We start from the raw sequence: 16,836 nt of genomic DNA on the forward strand, positions 1-16,836 counted from the left end.
ATAAGTAACATATATCCTCTGCCTTGAATGCAATTTATTCTATATGCCCCTGAAAGATTAGCCTCCCTAGACCACCATTATAACAGCGTCACTCCCCTACACACATTTTCCATGTTCCTTATCACCTACCAAGTAGAATTCACTCTCCTTAGCTGCTGTTCAGTGCTCTGAACAGAAGCAGAGCTTGGGCACGTCACAGAAGTGAAGTGCCACTCTTCATCTGAATCCTTAGAGCACATGGTTTGTACCTTTTATGTGGCAGTAACGATCAGGTATCATGGGTACTTCTCATTGTTTTCCTTATAAGATCCTAGAAGGCTAGATGCATGAGGTCCTAGAAGGTTAGATACATGACTTACCCATTTCTGTAACCCCTATAGTGACTAGTATAGTTACACACAGTGGATATTTAATGAGTGCTTTGTAGAGTAAATGAACTACCACCTCTCTAACCACTGTCTATGCATATACTACCCTTTGACATTTAGTTTTAAAAATTACTTGCATTATAACTCTATTTTATGTGTTTGGTTAACATAGTCTCCATCCTCTGTATACTCTGCTTCTGGTTTGACACAGACTCAATGAATACATAAATTCTTCGTTGAGTGTGGCAGACACTTGGAGAGATTGTGGAGACCACAGTTTTACCCTGGCTGTGTAACCTTGGACAAATCGCTTTTACCCTCAGGACCTTATTTTGCCTCCCATCTATTCAATGGGGGCAGTAATCTCTGTTTTGCTTCTTTAATTCACAAGGTTGTTGGGAGGACAAATGAAGTAACAGATGTAGAAGTGCTTTGTCGACTATAAATCACCCAGACCTGTCATTTAGTTGCACCTGCTGCTTGACTGGGGCACACCTTTTATGGCCGGCAGCATCCCACCCAATTGCTCCTCTCCTTTGGCAACAACTTGACCGTCTGGAGTCCAGAGGGTCACAGGATGAGGAGAAAATAGCCTTACTTCCTGAATGGCGGGTGGAATTGATGCTGTGTTGTGATGGGTTTGGGGTGGGCAGGGACATTGCCATCTGAAAGGCTGCTGGAAGGGAAACACACTTGTCCACGCAGCCTCGGAAAGCCGGCCTGGTCCCAGCGCGTAGAAGTTACAGGGAATCAGCCAGTTTTCGGAAATGTCCCAGTCAGAGCGGCTGGACCGTGACTTGGACTGCCTGAGGGGAGGTGAGGGCCCCAGTGCTGCAGAGGCGAGGCCATCTACAGGCGCCACAGGAGAAGGCGCACGGGGTCCAGAGTGACGCCCACTACCCCAGCAGCCCCCTGCAGGAGTCGTCGGGGTCCGCCCATTGGCTTCCACTGGCGGGGAAGGTGGGCCTTGGGCCAGCTCGCTTCCTGATTGGTTAGCTGCGCGGATTGGCAAGTGCCCGCGTGCTGTGCACATCCTGAGGCCCGACATGGCGGAGGCGGGAAAAGAGCCTGCCGGCCTCGCGCTCCCGGGAGGAGGCGCGGCTCGGTGGCCTCTGCAGCGGTATGGCCGCTTCATGCCCTCGGGCCCCGGAGAGCCGCCGGGGCCTGGTCAGGACGCTGGGACAGCCTCTTCCCCCACGTGGAAGGTGAGGCCAGAGGGCAGGAAAGGCCGGGAGGGCTCAACCCCCGGGGGGAGAGGGAAGACCGAGGCCAGCAGCCACACTGGGCTTAGTCCCCCGAATGCCACCCAGGCCGGAGGGGGGGACACCGCAGGACTGACAGGACTGGCTAGCCGACAGCTAACAGGACATATATACATAATCTCATAATTGGATCCAATACATTCTCAAAATAATTACGCAAGGCAGTAGTCCTATGTTCAACAGATTATTGAGCAGCAGTTATGTGTTAGGCTTTATTCAGGGTGCTGGGGATATGTCAGTGAACAAGATAGAAATGGTCCCTACCCTCATTTATGTTTTCAGCTTAGTGGAGGACAAGTACTTATCCAATTACCGGAATAATTATTTAAAACAGTTCCACATCCCTTATGTGGAAGGGAAGGTTAAATAGAACGTGACCAAGTTGTCATGCTACGGGCAGTCAAGCACTCACACAGAAGAAGGACTAAGTTTGAATCCTTGCTTTGCTACTGAATTTCTCTGACCTTGCTGGGGTTATTGATCCTCTCTGTACCTTTTTTTAACTTACTTTAAAATAGAGATAATAATAGTATCCACTTCCTAGGATTGTTGTGAGCAGTGAATAAGTTAATATATATAATATATATAAATTACTTCAAACAGTCCTGGTAAAATTATATAAGGGTTTGCTGTTATTATTTTTTGTTGTGGTGGTATGTACTTTAATGCCAAGAGTTGCTAGTCATTCTGTTCCTTTTGGTCTGGTTTGACTGTTGGATGTGGACCCTGAAGTTTTCGATTATGCCTGTGCATGTGTATGTTAGTGTGATTTGGGCAGCAGAGTGTGGAAGAGTAAAAGAACAAATATTTCAAGTAGCATTTGCAGCATGTGCAAAGGCCCTACACCTGGAAAACCTCAGCACGTGTAATGTACAGAGAAAAAGAATAAGGCCGGTGCTTAGAGAACAAAGGGAGTGATAGCATAAGGTGCGATTATCTGGAGAGGTAGACAGGTGCCTTGTGAACATTATCCTAAAGTTGGTTGGAAGCCACTGAAGGGTTTTAAGTAGAATTTTCATATTTGAAAGATCACTCTGGCTGAAGTCTGAAGACGGAGTTGAAGGGGAATATGAGTAGGTTCAGGAAGATCACTTAGAATGCTATTGTTGCAGGCAAGTGATGATAATGACTTCGACTAGAGTGGGGGTAGTTTGGAGAGGATGGCAGTGGGAATAGGGAAATTGGGCATATTAAAACTATATTTTGGAGGCCAAAATGATAGGACTTGGAGGTTGATTGGATATGGGAGGAAAGGACTTCTGGGCTTCTAGCAGGAGCAACTGGGTAGATGGTTGGGGAATGGAAAACATTGGAGGAGGAACAGTGAGAGAAAGATCCAAGGCTTCAGTTTCGGATGTATTGAGTTTAAATGTGTTTGTGAAACATTCAAGTGGAGATGCTGAATAGGTAGTTGGGTATACTGGTGTAGAAGAAAGATGTGGGCTGGAGATGAATGTGTCATCAGCATGAAGTTGAAATTTATAGTTATGAGATTGCATGAAATTCCAGGACTGAGTCCCAAGATGGCCCAACATTTGTAGGTTAGGTAGAGGGGACAGAGTCCCTAAACAAGATTGACAAGGGACAGGGAGTTGGGGAGGCACCCAGGAGAAATGTCCATCAAAGCTACAGAAAGTTATTTTAAGAGGGAGAGAACAGTGAACTTTGTTGAATGATGCTGCAAAGTGGAGAAAAATGATGACTAAGGGATGTCCATTGGGTTTAGCAACATGAAGGTCCTTATGGTCTTTACCAAGAGAAGTTTCAGTGGAGTGAAGTGGTGGAAGCCAGATGAGGTAGGCTGAAGGGTGACTGGTAGGTGAGGGAGCGGAACCACCATGGCTAGACAATTCTTTGAGAGGCTTGACTGTGGATGAGAGTAGAGATGGGGCATAATGAATTGTTCACCAAATTCTCGAATGTTAGCTAGGGGACTACTTAAAGTTTGAAATCAATATATCTAGAACCATAAAAAAAGGCGTTCAGTGCCTAGTTGTACTCTTCCAGAATGCTGTATCCTGAGAAATTATATAGGCTGCAAATGCAAAAAAGGATGAATAAAGTTAAATTGAAGGATGTCTGATCTATAATTGTGTCTTATAAAAAACTGGGGATGTTTGAGAAATGTTTAATTTCTGAGTCTGCCCATCACGTTCCTTCATACTTTCTCTTACCACCGCTTCAAACCCTTTCTCCTAAGGCATCTTTGTTGGGTGCATTGGCTCAGATGCATATGGGTAACTCTGGGATTCTTATCCTGCAACCCAGAGGCCATGGACATTTGGCTATTGTAAGGAGTTCATTGTTATTACAGTTATTTCCCCCTTCTTTTTGCAAAGCTCTTCATAATTGCTTATGAGGAATGGCCCTTTTCAACAGTTTTCAAATGTTTGGCATAAAGCCACAGCTACAGTGACAAGAGATGAAGTTGGCTTTTGCAGTGCTTTTGAAAACTGAACATTTGTACCTTCCTTTGAATCTGTGCTGAAGCATCCTACCTGCTGTGATCAGTTTCAGCCTAGGTCTGTCATTTTTCTTTTTGGAAAATCGAAAGAGAAAACAAGATTTGTTCTATTTTATGTGCACTGTGACTATTGTGCAATAGTAATAATAAAAGATGAGCCATCTAAAGAACTGTACTAAGTCCCATGTGAATTTCTTATTTTAAAAATATATGGTACCTGCAGTAAAAAAAAAAAAAAATATGTGTTAGGTAAAGCATAAAAATATATTATTGTGGAAGATAGAGTCATTCTGGTCGTTTTTTCCCTAGGGAACTTTCAAGCTGAACCTTGGTTTAAACTACTTTGAGTTTTTTTCATTTTTTTCTGAAATTATAGGAAGAACTGATCTGGTATTGTTCTATATAGTTATTTAATTACAGAGATTTTGTCACAATGACCACATGCTAGTGGCCACAAAAATGTTGACTCGAGAAAATATGGGTAGTGTAAATCTTCTAAGACTTGAAATCCTGGTTGAAAGGGGAGGTCAAGTCTGAGACATAAATATTATATATAGAACATCTAATATATCTATATCTTCTGATTTATTTGTCTGAACTGAATTATTATGAAAAGTAACTATCTGGAGGTAAGTTAATCAACAGTTTGGAAGCAAATAAGCTTTTTATAATACTGTAAAAAAAAGGGGCACCTGGGTGGCTCAGTCGTTAAGCGTCTGCCTTTGGCTCAGGTCATGATCCCGGGGTCCTGGGATCGAGCCCCGCATCGGGCTTCCTGCTTGGTGGGAAGCCTGCTTGTCTCTCTCCCACACCCCCTGCTTGTGTTCCCTCTCTCACTGTGTCTCTTTCTCTGTTAAATAAATAAAATCTTTAAAAAAAAAAAATACTGTAAAAAAAAAAGTGAAAAAAAATCAACAGTTTAGAACTATGCTACTCAGACTTCATAGTGCATAGATATCACATGGGGATTCTGTTTTATTTATTTTTTATTTTATTTTTTTAAAGATTTTATTTATTTGACAGAGAGAGGCAGCGAGAGAGGGAACACAAGCAGGGGGAGTGGGAGAGGGAGAAGCAGGCTTCCCGCGGAGCAGGGAGCCCGATGCGGGGCTCGATCCAGGATGCGGGGCTCGATCCAGGACCCTGGGATCATGACCTGAGCGGAAGGCAGACGCTTAACGACTGAGCCACCCAGGCGCCCCCGGGGATTCTGTTTTAATGCAACTTCCGACGCAGTAGGTCTGGTATGCGGAATAAAATTCTGTAGTTCTAGCAAATTTACAGGTGATGCTGATGCTGCTGGTTCTAGAACCACACTTGGAGAGGCAAGGGTTTTGAAGACCTTGCATGAAATGGGCAGCCGTACAGTAAAATTAATAAAATGACTTCATGGACTTATGAAGTAAGGCAATCAGATTCATAATGAATATGCAGATGTCTTGTTAATAGGGTTAATATTTAAGCCATCTGTCATTTAAGTGGAATGAGCAAATGAAATACAAACTTGAACTTGGTTTTAATTCCTTACATCTGTTAGCCCAAGCCTTTCTGTAAAGATTATCATAATAACAGATTGGTCCATTTTGTGTATTTTATATCTGAATACAATTTAGCCTACTAATTTGAGAATGATTTTGAAAGGTGACGTTAAATTGTAGGTTGCTTTTAAGTTAAAGTTTTACCCTGTTTTTCAGATTCCAGGATTTCTTAGACATGCCCTAATTGGTTGAACCTGACAATTTCTTATTTTTTCCTTTCAAAGGGAAAAAAATCAACCTTTAATTTTTATAGGAGGACTTAAAATAATTGCCCTACTTAGAAATTAAGAAATAGAATATGAAGTTTGTACTTGAGATGAACTTCTAAATGCAGATTCAACATAAGATATACTTCAGGTCCTCTCAACAGTATCCTTTTTTTTCATTGTATTCCTAGTGCCTGCATATTAACTAGCATATGATTGCTTGTTGCTCAGTGAATGTTTGAGTGTGTACTAACTTTCTTAAATTTTTCTTATGATAATGTGATAATTATGGCATGATAGTTACTATTTATTAGGTATTTACTTTATTTCTTACAGAAGTCCTATGAAGCAAATACTGTTGTACTGTTTTATAGATAGGTAAACTAAAACTCAAGAGAGGTTCAGTGGCTTGCCCAGGAACACAGGGATAAGTTAAGAATAAAGAATTTATTCAGAGCCTGGTTTTCCTGCCTCTAAAGGTTGTGCTTTTAACCACCTATGCTGTTTGTCTTCAAAGTGTTAAATATTTCATATAGGGAATAGCACTTCAGTTATGTAGATGAGGGATTTTGAAATTAACATACAGAGTGTAAATGATAAAAATGACAGTTTTTTTTTTTAAGGAAAATTTAAGATTTAGTAAAACCCCAAGAAAATGATTTTTAAAAAAGTAAAATAGTAGTTCTTTACATGTCTGGTAATTTTTGATTGGATGCCTGATGTGAATTTTGCCCTGTTGGATGCAGGATATTTTTGTATTCCTATAAATATTCTTGAATTTTCTGGGATAAGTTATCTGGAAACAGTTTGATCCTTTCAAGTCTTGCTTTTAAGCTTTGTCAGGTGGGACCAGAGCAACATTTGACCTAGGGCTAATTTTTTTCTCACTCCTGAGGTAAAACTCTTCAGGGTATTCTACCCAATGCCCTGTAAATTATGAGGGTTTTCACCCTAGCTGATGAGAACAGGCACTATTCCCTGCCCTATGTGAGGTCTTGGGATTGTTCCCTTAAATCTTTTCAAGTGGTTCTTTGCCCAGCCTCACATACATATATTCCAAAGAGTTGAGGAATCTCTGCAGGTGTTGGGAGTTTTCTCTCTGGTATTCTGTCCTGTGAACTGGAGCCACACTGTCCTCCCTGGACTCAGAGCTCTAGCCCCTCAACTCAAGGAAACATCACCCTGTGCTGCCTGGGCTCCTCCTCTTGGTACTTTGGCCTGGAAACTTTCTCCAAGAAGTAATCTAGGGCAGTTGTAAGGCTCACCTTCATTTTTCATTATGTCTCAGGAATCATGGTTTTTATTACCTAATATCCAGTGTCTTGAAAACTTGTTTCCGTTAATTTTTTCTGTTTTTTAGTTGTTTGAGGCATTTTCCACTTCAGTTCATCAGTTCAACAAAATATTATTAAATTGTCTCCTGGCTACTTAGCATTTAGTTAGGCACTAAAGAGGCTATGGAACTCTCCTTGTGTTTCATCACAGTCTTAAAATATTGGAGCACTCAAGCACAGGATTACAAGAATGGGTAGGGCCTGATCATAGAGCAGTGTTTCCCAAGGTGTAATGGGCTGACTGCTTTCAACAGTCTCTTGGGGTGCTTGTTGAAAATGCAGTATCATGGTTCCTGCGCTAGACCTAATGAATCAATCTCTGGGGGGTGACACTCTAGTTATGTTTAAGTATTGCAGTCCATCCTCATGCCCCAATTCTGAAGGAAAGGTGGGGAAGAAGGAATAATTGACAAAGTAATACTGATACTATATAGCTCTTTACAATTTGTGTTTTCATCAACCTCTTCCAATTTAATTCTCACCACTCTTTAGATCTTACTACCATTTTATAGAAGAAGCTGAGGCCTGCCTAGGTTAAATGGCTTGCCGAAGGTTTATGTAGGAAGTAGAACTAATTCTAAAACTCAGGTCTTCTACAAGCCAGTCCTCATTGTGCTGTTACACTACCACTTCCTACAGTGGTATTTTCTCTTATGTCACTGCGACTTATTCTTTCATGCAGCTTCTTTTGTTTTTTTTTTTTTGAAGAGTTAACAGGTTATATTTGGTATTAGGATTCATATTGACTCTGAGTAACAGAAAATATAAAATAACAGTGGATTAAATAAGGTGAAAGTTTATTATTCTCCACATAAAAGTGCAGGGCTGGTATGACACTCCACAGTGTCAGGAACTGAGGAACCTTCTGTTTTGTTCCTCTGCGTGGCCATGGTCTAATAGTCCAAGATAGAAGTGATATCCTCGACAGCTTGGTGGAGGAAGGAATCAAGAAGTAACAGAAGGATATATACCTGCTGTCTCTTAAGGAAGATTTCCCATAAGTGCCACATGGTACTACCTCCTTCAGCACAGTGGCCAGAACTTAGAGCTGTGGCCATCCTAACTGCATGGGCAGCTGCCATAAGTAGTCTGTAGTCCACAAGATCATGTGTCCAGCTAAAACCCAGCAGTTCTGTTACCATATAGAAAGGAAAATGGGTATTGGAGAATAGCTAGAAGTCTGCCACACTCTTTTCTCTTCTGAATCTGGAGACTGCTAAGAAATGAATTTTTATTCCTGGGGTCCCTGGCTGGAACTCAGGAGCATTTTCTTTCTTGCTTTCTTTCTTTTTTTTTAAGATTTTATTTATTTGAGAGAGAGTGAGCGAGAGAGAGAGGGAGAGAGAGGGAACACAAGCAGAGGAAGGGGCAGCGGGAGAGGGAGAAGCAGACTCCCCACCGAGCAGGGAGCCTGATGCTGGGCTCCATCCCAGGGCTGTGGGATCATGACCTGAGCTGAAGGCAGACTGAGCCACCCAGGCGCCCCTCAAGGGCATTCTCTAAAAAAATAGCAATAACCAAAATATCCTGTTATTTAGTGCATAATTATAATATGGCCATAGATGTATATATTACTTGTGGGGTTTTTTTGTTTTGTTTTTGGTCTGGGTGTTATGCTCTTGTGATTGTGTTTATTATTGTTACTGTTAACACTTAGCATTTCTATGAAACAGCAGAAACAAAATACTGAATTTTACAGTTTGGTAAGAGGTATGTAGCAGAATCACTTTCATTAGCATAAATATATTCTACTAGTTTGTTGAGATAATTTATGAGTCACTTTAGTTACCAAGAGGGAAGCAGCTGATAGCCTACTTAGCAATCTTGCATGTTTTTCATATTTCATAATGCATAAATCCCTTAGGACCGATATATAGAGCTGTGACACTTTCTGAGGGGTCTTAAAGGCAGGGTAAAAAAAACCCTTAATCAAGTGCATAATTTGTCACATTTGAAGAGTAACACTGTTTTAACCTTTCATCTAAGATATAAGTACCTTTGAAATACTTTTCTGTATTTTCATATATTTCTTTAAATTTTTTCTGTTTAACTTTATTTTTTATTTTATTTTATTTTTTTTAGAGAGGGAGACAGGAGGGTGGGATAGAGGGAGGGGGTGGGGAGAGAGTATCTTAAGCAGGCTCCACACCCAGCACAGAGCCCAATACGGGGCTCTATACAGCAACCCATGAGATCATAACCTGAGCTGAAATCAAGAGTTGGTCGCTTAACTGACTGAGCCACCCAGGCACCCCCTTTTCTTTTTTCTTTTTTTAACTTTAGATTAGTGTTATAGTACAGTCTTGCCCAGATATATGCATATAAAATATTAGAAGACTCTGATTTAACCAATGTATAAGCTGTGCCTGAAAACCCCAACTTGTAATATAGGCAAGTTCTATATTTCAGTGTGTCCTACATATTGATGTTGAAATACCACAATAGAGGTCAGTTTGATGTAAATCTTTTTCACTCCATTTTATTGAGATATAATTGACATATAACATTAACTTTTAGATGTATAACATAATGATTTCAAATATGTATATATTGTGAAATGATTACCACGATAAATTTAGTTAATATCCATAAGTTTACATAGTCACAAATTTTTTTCCTTGTGATGAGAACTTTTTAAAGATTTTATTTATTTGAGAGAGAGACAGAGCATGAGCAGGGGGAGGGGCAGAGGGAGAGGGACAAGCAGACTCCCCTCTGAACATGGAGCTCTTCACAGGGCTTGACGGAGGGCCAGGGGGAGGTTGGATCCCAGGACCCTGAGATCATGACCTGAGTGGACTGAACCACCCAGGTGCCCTAGTGATGAGAACTTTAAAGATCTGTCCCCAGCAGTTTTCAAATATACAATACAGTATTGTTAGCTATAGCCATCATATTGTATATTAATATCCCCAGAACTTATAAGTGGAAGCTTGTACATTTTGACCATGTTCAAGTATTTTGCCCACCACCCATCTCTATTCTCTACCAATCCGTTCTCTGCTTCTATGAGTTTGGCTTTTTTTAGGTTTCACATGTAGGTAAGATCATCCAGTATTTGTCTTCCGGTGTCTGGCTTATTTCACTTAGTATAATGCCCTCAAGGTTCATCCGTATTATCTCAAATGGTAGGATTTCCTTCTTTTTATGGCTGAATAATACTCTATCATGTGTATATATGTCTGAAATTATCTTTATTCTTTCATTTCCAAGTCTTGGCTATTATAAACAATGCTGCAGTGAACAAGGAGGTGCATATATCTCTTCAAGATAGTGATTTCGAGTCCTTCAGTTATATACCTAGAAGTGGATTTGCTGGATCATGTGGTATTTCTTTGAATTTTTTTTTTTTTTTGAGGAACCTCTATACAGTTTTCCTTTGTGTTTGTACCAATTTATATTCTCACCAACAGCATACAAGTATTCCCCTTTCTCTATATCCGTGCTAGCACGTGTTATCTCTTGTCTTTTTGATAATAGTCATTCTAACACATGTGAGGTGATAACTCGTGATTTTTCATTTATATTTCCCTGATGATTAGTGATACTGAGCACCATAAGATGTACCTTTTGAACAGCTTTGGGAAAATGTCTTTTCAGGTCCTTTGCCCATTAAAAAATTGGATTATTTGCTTTTTTGCTGTTGAGTTATATGAGTTGCTTATATATTTTGGATATTAACCCCTTGTTAGATATGTGGTTTGCAAATATTTTCTCCCATTCCATGGTTGTCTTTTCATTTAATTAATCATTTCTTTTTCTGTGCAGAAACTTGTTAGTTTGATGTAGCCCACTTATTTATTTTTGCTTTTGTTGCTTGTGCTTTAAGTGTCATATCCAAAAAATCATTACCTAGACTAGTGTCAAAGAGCTTTTTCCGTGTGTTTTCTTCTAGAAGTTTTATGGTTTCAGGTCCTACATTTTTCTTCAATCTCCTTTGAGTTAATTTTTATGAGTGATGTAAAATGGGGGACTAGTTTCATTTTTTTGCATGTGAATATCCAGTTTCCCCAGCACTGTTTATTGAAGAGACTGTCTTTTTTCCATTGAGTATTCTTGGCTCCCTTGTCAAATATTAGTTGACTGTATATGCATGGGTTTATTTCTGGGTTCTCTATTCTGTTCCATTGGTCTGTGTGTCTGTTTTTATGCCAATACCATACATACTTTTTTTTTTATGACCTAAATCTTAAGCCACATTTAGGTTAAGAACTAGAAAGAAGAGAAGATATGAATATGATAAATGTTTTCTCTGACACCTTAAAATTAATATCTTTTTCTGTGATGACTTGGTCATTAGAGATAACATTTTTCTTTGAGCTTTCCATATTGTGCTAATGTGAACATTCCAGTAAAATGCTAAATCATTAAAAATATTTCCCAAGAACCAGAAATAAGTAATTTTTTTTCTCAAATGCCTAGATTATATTAGGCATTATGATATTTGGAATTTGTGGAGTTAGGACACTGCATGTAGTATCCTTGTCCTTCACAGTAAGCTAAATACCTTTACTTAATCATGCTTATACCTAGTTAATGAAGAAAATGGAAGCCTCTTGTAAAACTTTTTGTTACAAAGAAATTAAAACATAATCAAAGATACATAAAATAATATAGTAAACCCACATGTATGTGTCACCAGCTTCAATAGTCATCAGCTCATGACCAGTCTGGTTTCATCTATATCCTATCCATGTCCATTGTGTTATTTTGAAGGAAATCTCAAGTAGCATACCATTTATCAATTATTTCAGTTATCTCTAAAAGGTAAGGACTTAAAAAAAATCATAATACCATTTTTGCCCTAAAAAGTTCCTTAATATTATCAAATATTCTAATAGTTTCTTAAATGTCGTAATTCTGTCAGCAGGACCATCCATTGTGATTGGTATATCTTTTAATCTTTACGTTTTCTTTGTTATGTTTCCCTGACCCACCTCTCTCCCTTCCTTGCAATTTGTTGAAAAACAAAAACAAAAAACAGGTTCTACAGAGTTTCTGACTGTGGATTTTGCTGACTGCATCTCTGTGGTGCAGTTAATATGATCCTTTGGTCTCTGTATTTCTTGTGAATTGATAGTTGAAGCTAGAAGTGTGATCAAATTCAGGTTGGGTTTTTTGTTTTTGTTGTTTCGGCAAGAGTACTTAAAGGGGGTTTGGTTTTCTTTCTGTTGGAAGTATGTGGTACCTGTTTATTTCTCTTCGTGATGTTGCAGTTATAGGGCCTAGAGCCGTTAATTAGGAGTTGCAAAAGGTGATATCCTAATTTTATCATTTTTTCTTCATTTATTATTTGGAATAGAAAAATACTTCATATTCTTTATAGAAGTAAAGAAAAAGTTCTTCATATAGGCTAGAGTTTATGTGGTGATTGGTTTGTGTAGGAGAGGTAGGATATATGCTTACTTCTTTGCCTTCATTTACCACTTAAAATTTTTTTTTTAGAATCCCCTAGTGCTAGAGAGTGACTTTTTTATTTTTAAGACTGGAAACTTTTAAGGTCTTCGTCTATCCTTTCAATTCAGAATTTTTTCGGGATGTGTCTAGTATGTTGATTTCCTTCCACCCCCCGACCATCAATGCCTGGAACTTGAACCCCTTGTATCTTCTGTTTCATGCCTTTCTGCAATCATGGGATAGTTCCTGTTTGTTGAATTATTGCCTTTCCTCAGTCTCTTTCTCCCTCTCCACTTTAGCTGTTATCATTAACATTTGTTCTGAATCTGAATCTTTGCTCCACATTTATCTTATCTTACACACATGAGTTCTTCCTCTTTGTAGTTTTGCTCTGTGTTTCTAAATATTTCTACTTGCTTTTTCAGACCATTAATTTGGTTTCAACAATGTCCATCTCGTTCTTCAATTAAGCTATTGAGTTTTTTCTTAGTTTTTATATTTATAAGGCATATATTTAGCTCTAAGACTCTGCTTAAGTGTTCTTAATTATATATATTATAATTATGTATGTGTGTATATATTTGTTTGTTTGTTTGTTTGTTCAGGCTGTTGTGCATCTCCTTGGACAGTTTTGTTCCACTAGGAGCCACCTATTCTGGGTTTTCTGTTTGTTCTTCATTACTTTAGCCTACTGGATATATTGTTATTTTCCTCTGTCTAACTTACGCTTCTTTTTACCCTTGTGGCTCAAGTCCAACAGTGAATATATATCTTAAGTGGTAAATGTTGGGAGGTACATGAGTCTCAGCCTTCTGGGCCTTCTGTAAAGGAGTAGGAAGGACTCAGCTAAGTAAGTTGTCCATCTCCATTGTGACTTCTTAGAGGCTGGGAGACCAGTAGGAATTTCAGAATACACAGGCTGGTATTGCTCTTTTTCTTGGGGGCCTACCAGTTTCTACTAGTGAGGTTCTTTCCCAAGAACTGGGACATTCCTATCTTTGTCCTAGGGTTCTTTGCTCAGAGGAGGGCCTCCTTTCTCTTGGGGGTGGAGAAATTATGCCACCTCTTTTTATCTGGATCCTAAGACCTCAGCCCATCCTTCTGGCCCATTTGGATGCTGATGTTTAGCAACTGCTCAAGGAGAGGTAATTGGTATTTGGTTTGGATTTGGGAAGGGAAGACTGCAAGGATGCAAACTACCATTTTTCCTAACCTCCTTGGAAGTCTCTAATTAGACATTTTCAGAGTGTATGAGCATACTATAAAAATCTTTTAGATGAAGGATTGCAACAAATACCTGAAAAATAGTAAGTATTGAATTCCCAGATATCTGGTTAACCCTCTAATGCCTTCAAGTCTTTGCTCAAGCCTCACCTTCTCAGTATGCCTACCCAGACCACCCCATTTATATTATAATTTTCATGCCCTGTCTTCACACTCCTGTTCCCCTTACCCTGCTTTATTGTTTCCCTACCTTCCGTACTTTCCTACATACTAGATTATTTATTTATTTATTATGTTTACTTATTACTTACTTACTTATTATTATGTTAAATGATGTGCCTAGAGCATTTGACAACCCAGAATAGATAACTTTTTAACACTCTACTCCCCTAAATGATGACATTATTTTCATAAAATTTCCACAAATGAAACTATTCATTTATTATGTAGATAGTAAACTCCTTTATTTAGCTTCACTATTATAATCATAGCAGTAAAATAAATAATAAAAGGGAAATACACACTATAGTATAAGGCAGGAGAAAAGCACAACTCTTTAGCCAATTGTTTTTACATCTAGTTAACTTCTGAACTTTGATTCTTTGCTTAGAGGCTGATATTTTATGTAATTAATTACCCACAAACTAACAAGTGATTAAAAAACCTGAATTGCCAACGGTACAATTTAGGCAACTAATGATAAAATTACTGTTTTATTCTCTTTTTTGTTCTTTAGTTTGAAACAATAATTTTAAAATAATGTTAAAGGTACTGTTCAAGTTCAGTAAAATATTTTGAGTGTGAACTAAAATTTGCACTTAAAAACATTCCATCTCGTTGCTTGTGCTCTTGTTTCATTGTTTAAAATTTTAAACACAAATAGGGGCACCTGGGTGGCTCAGTCGTTAAGCGTCTGCCTTCGGCTCAGGTCGTGATCCCAGGGTCCTGGGATCGAGCCCCACATTGAGTCCCGCATCGGGCTCCCCGCTCCGCGGGAAGCCTGCTTCTCCCTCTCCCACTCCCCCTGCTTGTGTTCCCTCTCTCGCTGTGTCTCTCTCTGTCAAATAAATAAAAAAATAATAATAATAAAATAAAATAAAATAAAATTTTAAACAAATATAAATACCAACAAGTCCCATAAAATGACAGCATTGGAGTGACTCAAATCTGTTTGTCTTTACAATCCCTATGCTATCATGGTTTATTTTGAATCTAGTTTAAATGCAGAAGAATGTAGTACCGCAGGCTTGGAGTGAACTGCATCCTAAGAAAGGGTTGGAGACAAGAACTTTACATTAAGCAAACTTGAAGTATGTCAAATCTTTGTGGGCTATTCTTTTTTTTTTTTTTTTTAAGATTTTATTTATTCATTTATTTGAGAGAGTGAGAGAGAGAGAGAGAGAGAGCACACGAGAGGGGGGAGGGTCAGAGGGAGAAGCAGACTCCCTGCTGAGCAGGGAGCCTGATGCGGGACTCGATCCCGGGACTCCAGGATCACGACCTGAGCCGAAGGCAGTCGCTTAACCAACTGAGCCACCCAGGCGCCCTTTTGTGGGCTATTCTTGAAACAAATGTATGTGGTTAAGTATACATATATGTGGGCCAGTGTTATAATTGGGAATTTCCCAAATGAATGTTTAAAAAAAGTTTATTAAAGAATAAATAATAAAAATCTGATAATTTGAAGCTTACAATGTTTTATTCAAACTTACCAGTAACTGTAGCAGTTGTTTAGAATTAAGATCAACAAAAGACTTTTTCAGGGAGAGGTAGTTTATCAGTGACATTGGTTAGAATTGTGGGCACATGGTGGTAGTAAAAATCAGATTGCTTGTTAGTCTGTTTAACTATTGAATATAAATTCTCGACAAAGCATTCCCTTATTGCCTGAACCAGGGTTGACTGCTCTCAACATCCCACCCTTAGAGTGCCACTAGTTATATTTGTTTACTGTACTCTACACTCTTGCCCTACATCCTATCCCCCATTAGCTCCATGAGGGCAGCTAATATTTTGTTCAATTATGTATCCCATCTAAAAAAAATGCTTGGCATCTAGTAGGTGCTCAATAAATATTTGTTGAATGAACAAATGAATGAATGCAGCTCAAGGTCAGGGATATTCCTTTCTATGTTTTTTTCCTTTCCCAAATATTTATAAGAAAAATCACTATATAAGTGGGTACTTGGTTAATATTAACTGACTGAAATGCTTGATATGTGGTGTCTTTAATCTGTACAAGAGAATTTAGAATTTTGATTATTGCTGCTGTAACCAATTGCCACAAACTTAGTGGCTTAAGACAACTCAAACTTACTAGCTTATAGTTCTGGCAGTCAGAAGCCTGAAAGAGGTCTTAATAGGGCTAAAATCAAGGTGTCAGCAGGGCTGCATTCCTTCCGGAGTCTCTGGGGGAGAATGTTTGTTGCCTGTTCAGCCTCTAGAGGCTGCCTGAATTCCTTGCCTTGTACTACTGCCTTCTGTCTTCAAAGCAGTCAGATTTCCTTCTCTGGTTCTTCTGCCTCCCTCTTTCCCTTGTAAGAACCCTTGTGATTATATTGGGCTCACCTGGATAATCCAGGATACTCTCCCATCTCAAGATCCTTAACCTGAATTACCTCTGCAAAGTCCCCTTTGCCACGTAAGATACATCCACAGGTTCCAGGGTTTAGGACATGGAAATCTGTGAGGGACCATTATTCTGCCTACCTCAGCATCTTACCAATACTAAATGTTCCTATCCATATTTTGTTCTCTCCACATATTTATGTGACCTTAAATTTCTGTCAATTTTCAGTGTGCAGATCTTTCATTTTGTCATATTTATCCCTAAGTCTTTCATATTTTTGATGCTTTTATAAATTTTGATATTTTTAAAATTTCAAATTCTAATCATTCTTTACTAGTTTGTATAAATTTAGTTTTCATTTATTGCTCTTGTATCCTGCAACCTTTCTAAAATTCATTTATTCTAGGAAAATCAGTTGGATTTTCTACATAAATGATCATGTTGTCTGAATTAAGATGGTTTTACTTCTTGGGC

General features: G+C 38.8%; 1 protein-coding gene across 1 annotated transcript in view; it reads left to right on the forward strand.

Annotated features, from left to right (window-relative positions):
- The first annotated feature begins 747 nt into the window (after positions 1-747).
- The window catches only part of REC114 (REC114 meiotic recombination protein), a 93,757-nt gene continuing 77,668 nt past the window's right edge, over positions 748-16,836 (forward strand). The window contains exon 1 of the mRNA XM_006731270.3: positions 748-1,573. Within this exon, the coding sequence (XP_006731333.1) occupies positions 1,415-1,573 (159 nt within the window). The 5' untranslated portion in view covers positions 748-1,414. The remainder of the gene's footprint in view (positions 1,574-16,836) is intronic.

The sequence above is a fragment of the Leptonychotes weddellii genome, chromosome 9 (assembly GCF_054177405.1).
Source record: "Leptonychotes weddellii isolate Sample4059 chromosome 9, ASM5417740v2, whole genome shotgun sequence".
Taxonomy (NCBI): domain Eukaryota; kingdom Metazoa; phylum Chordata; class Mammalia; order Carnivora; family Phocidae; genus Leptonychotes; species Leptonychotes weddellii.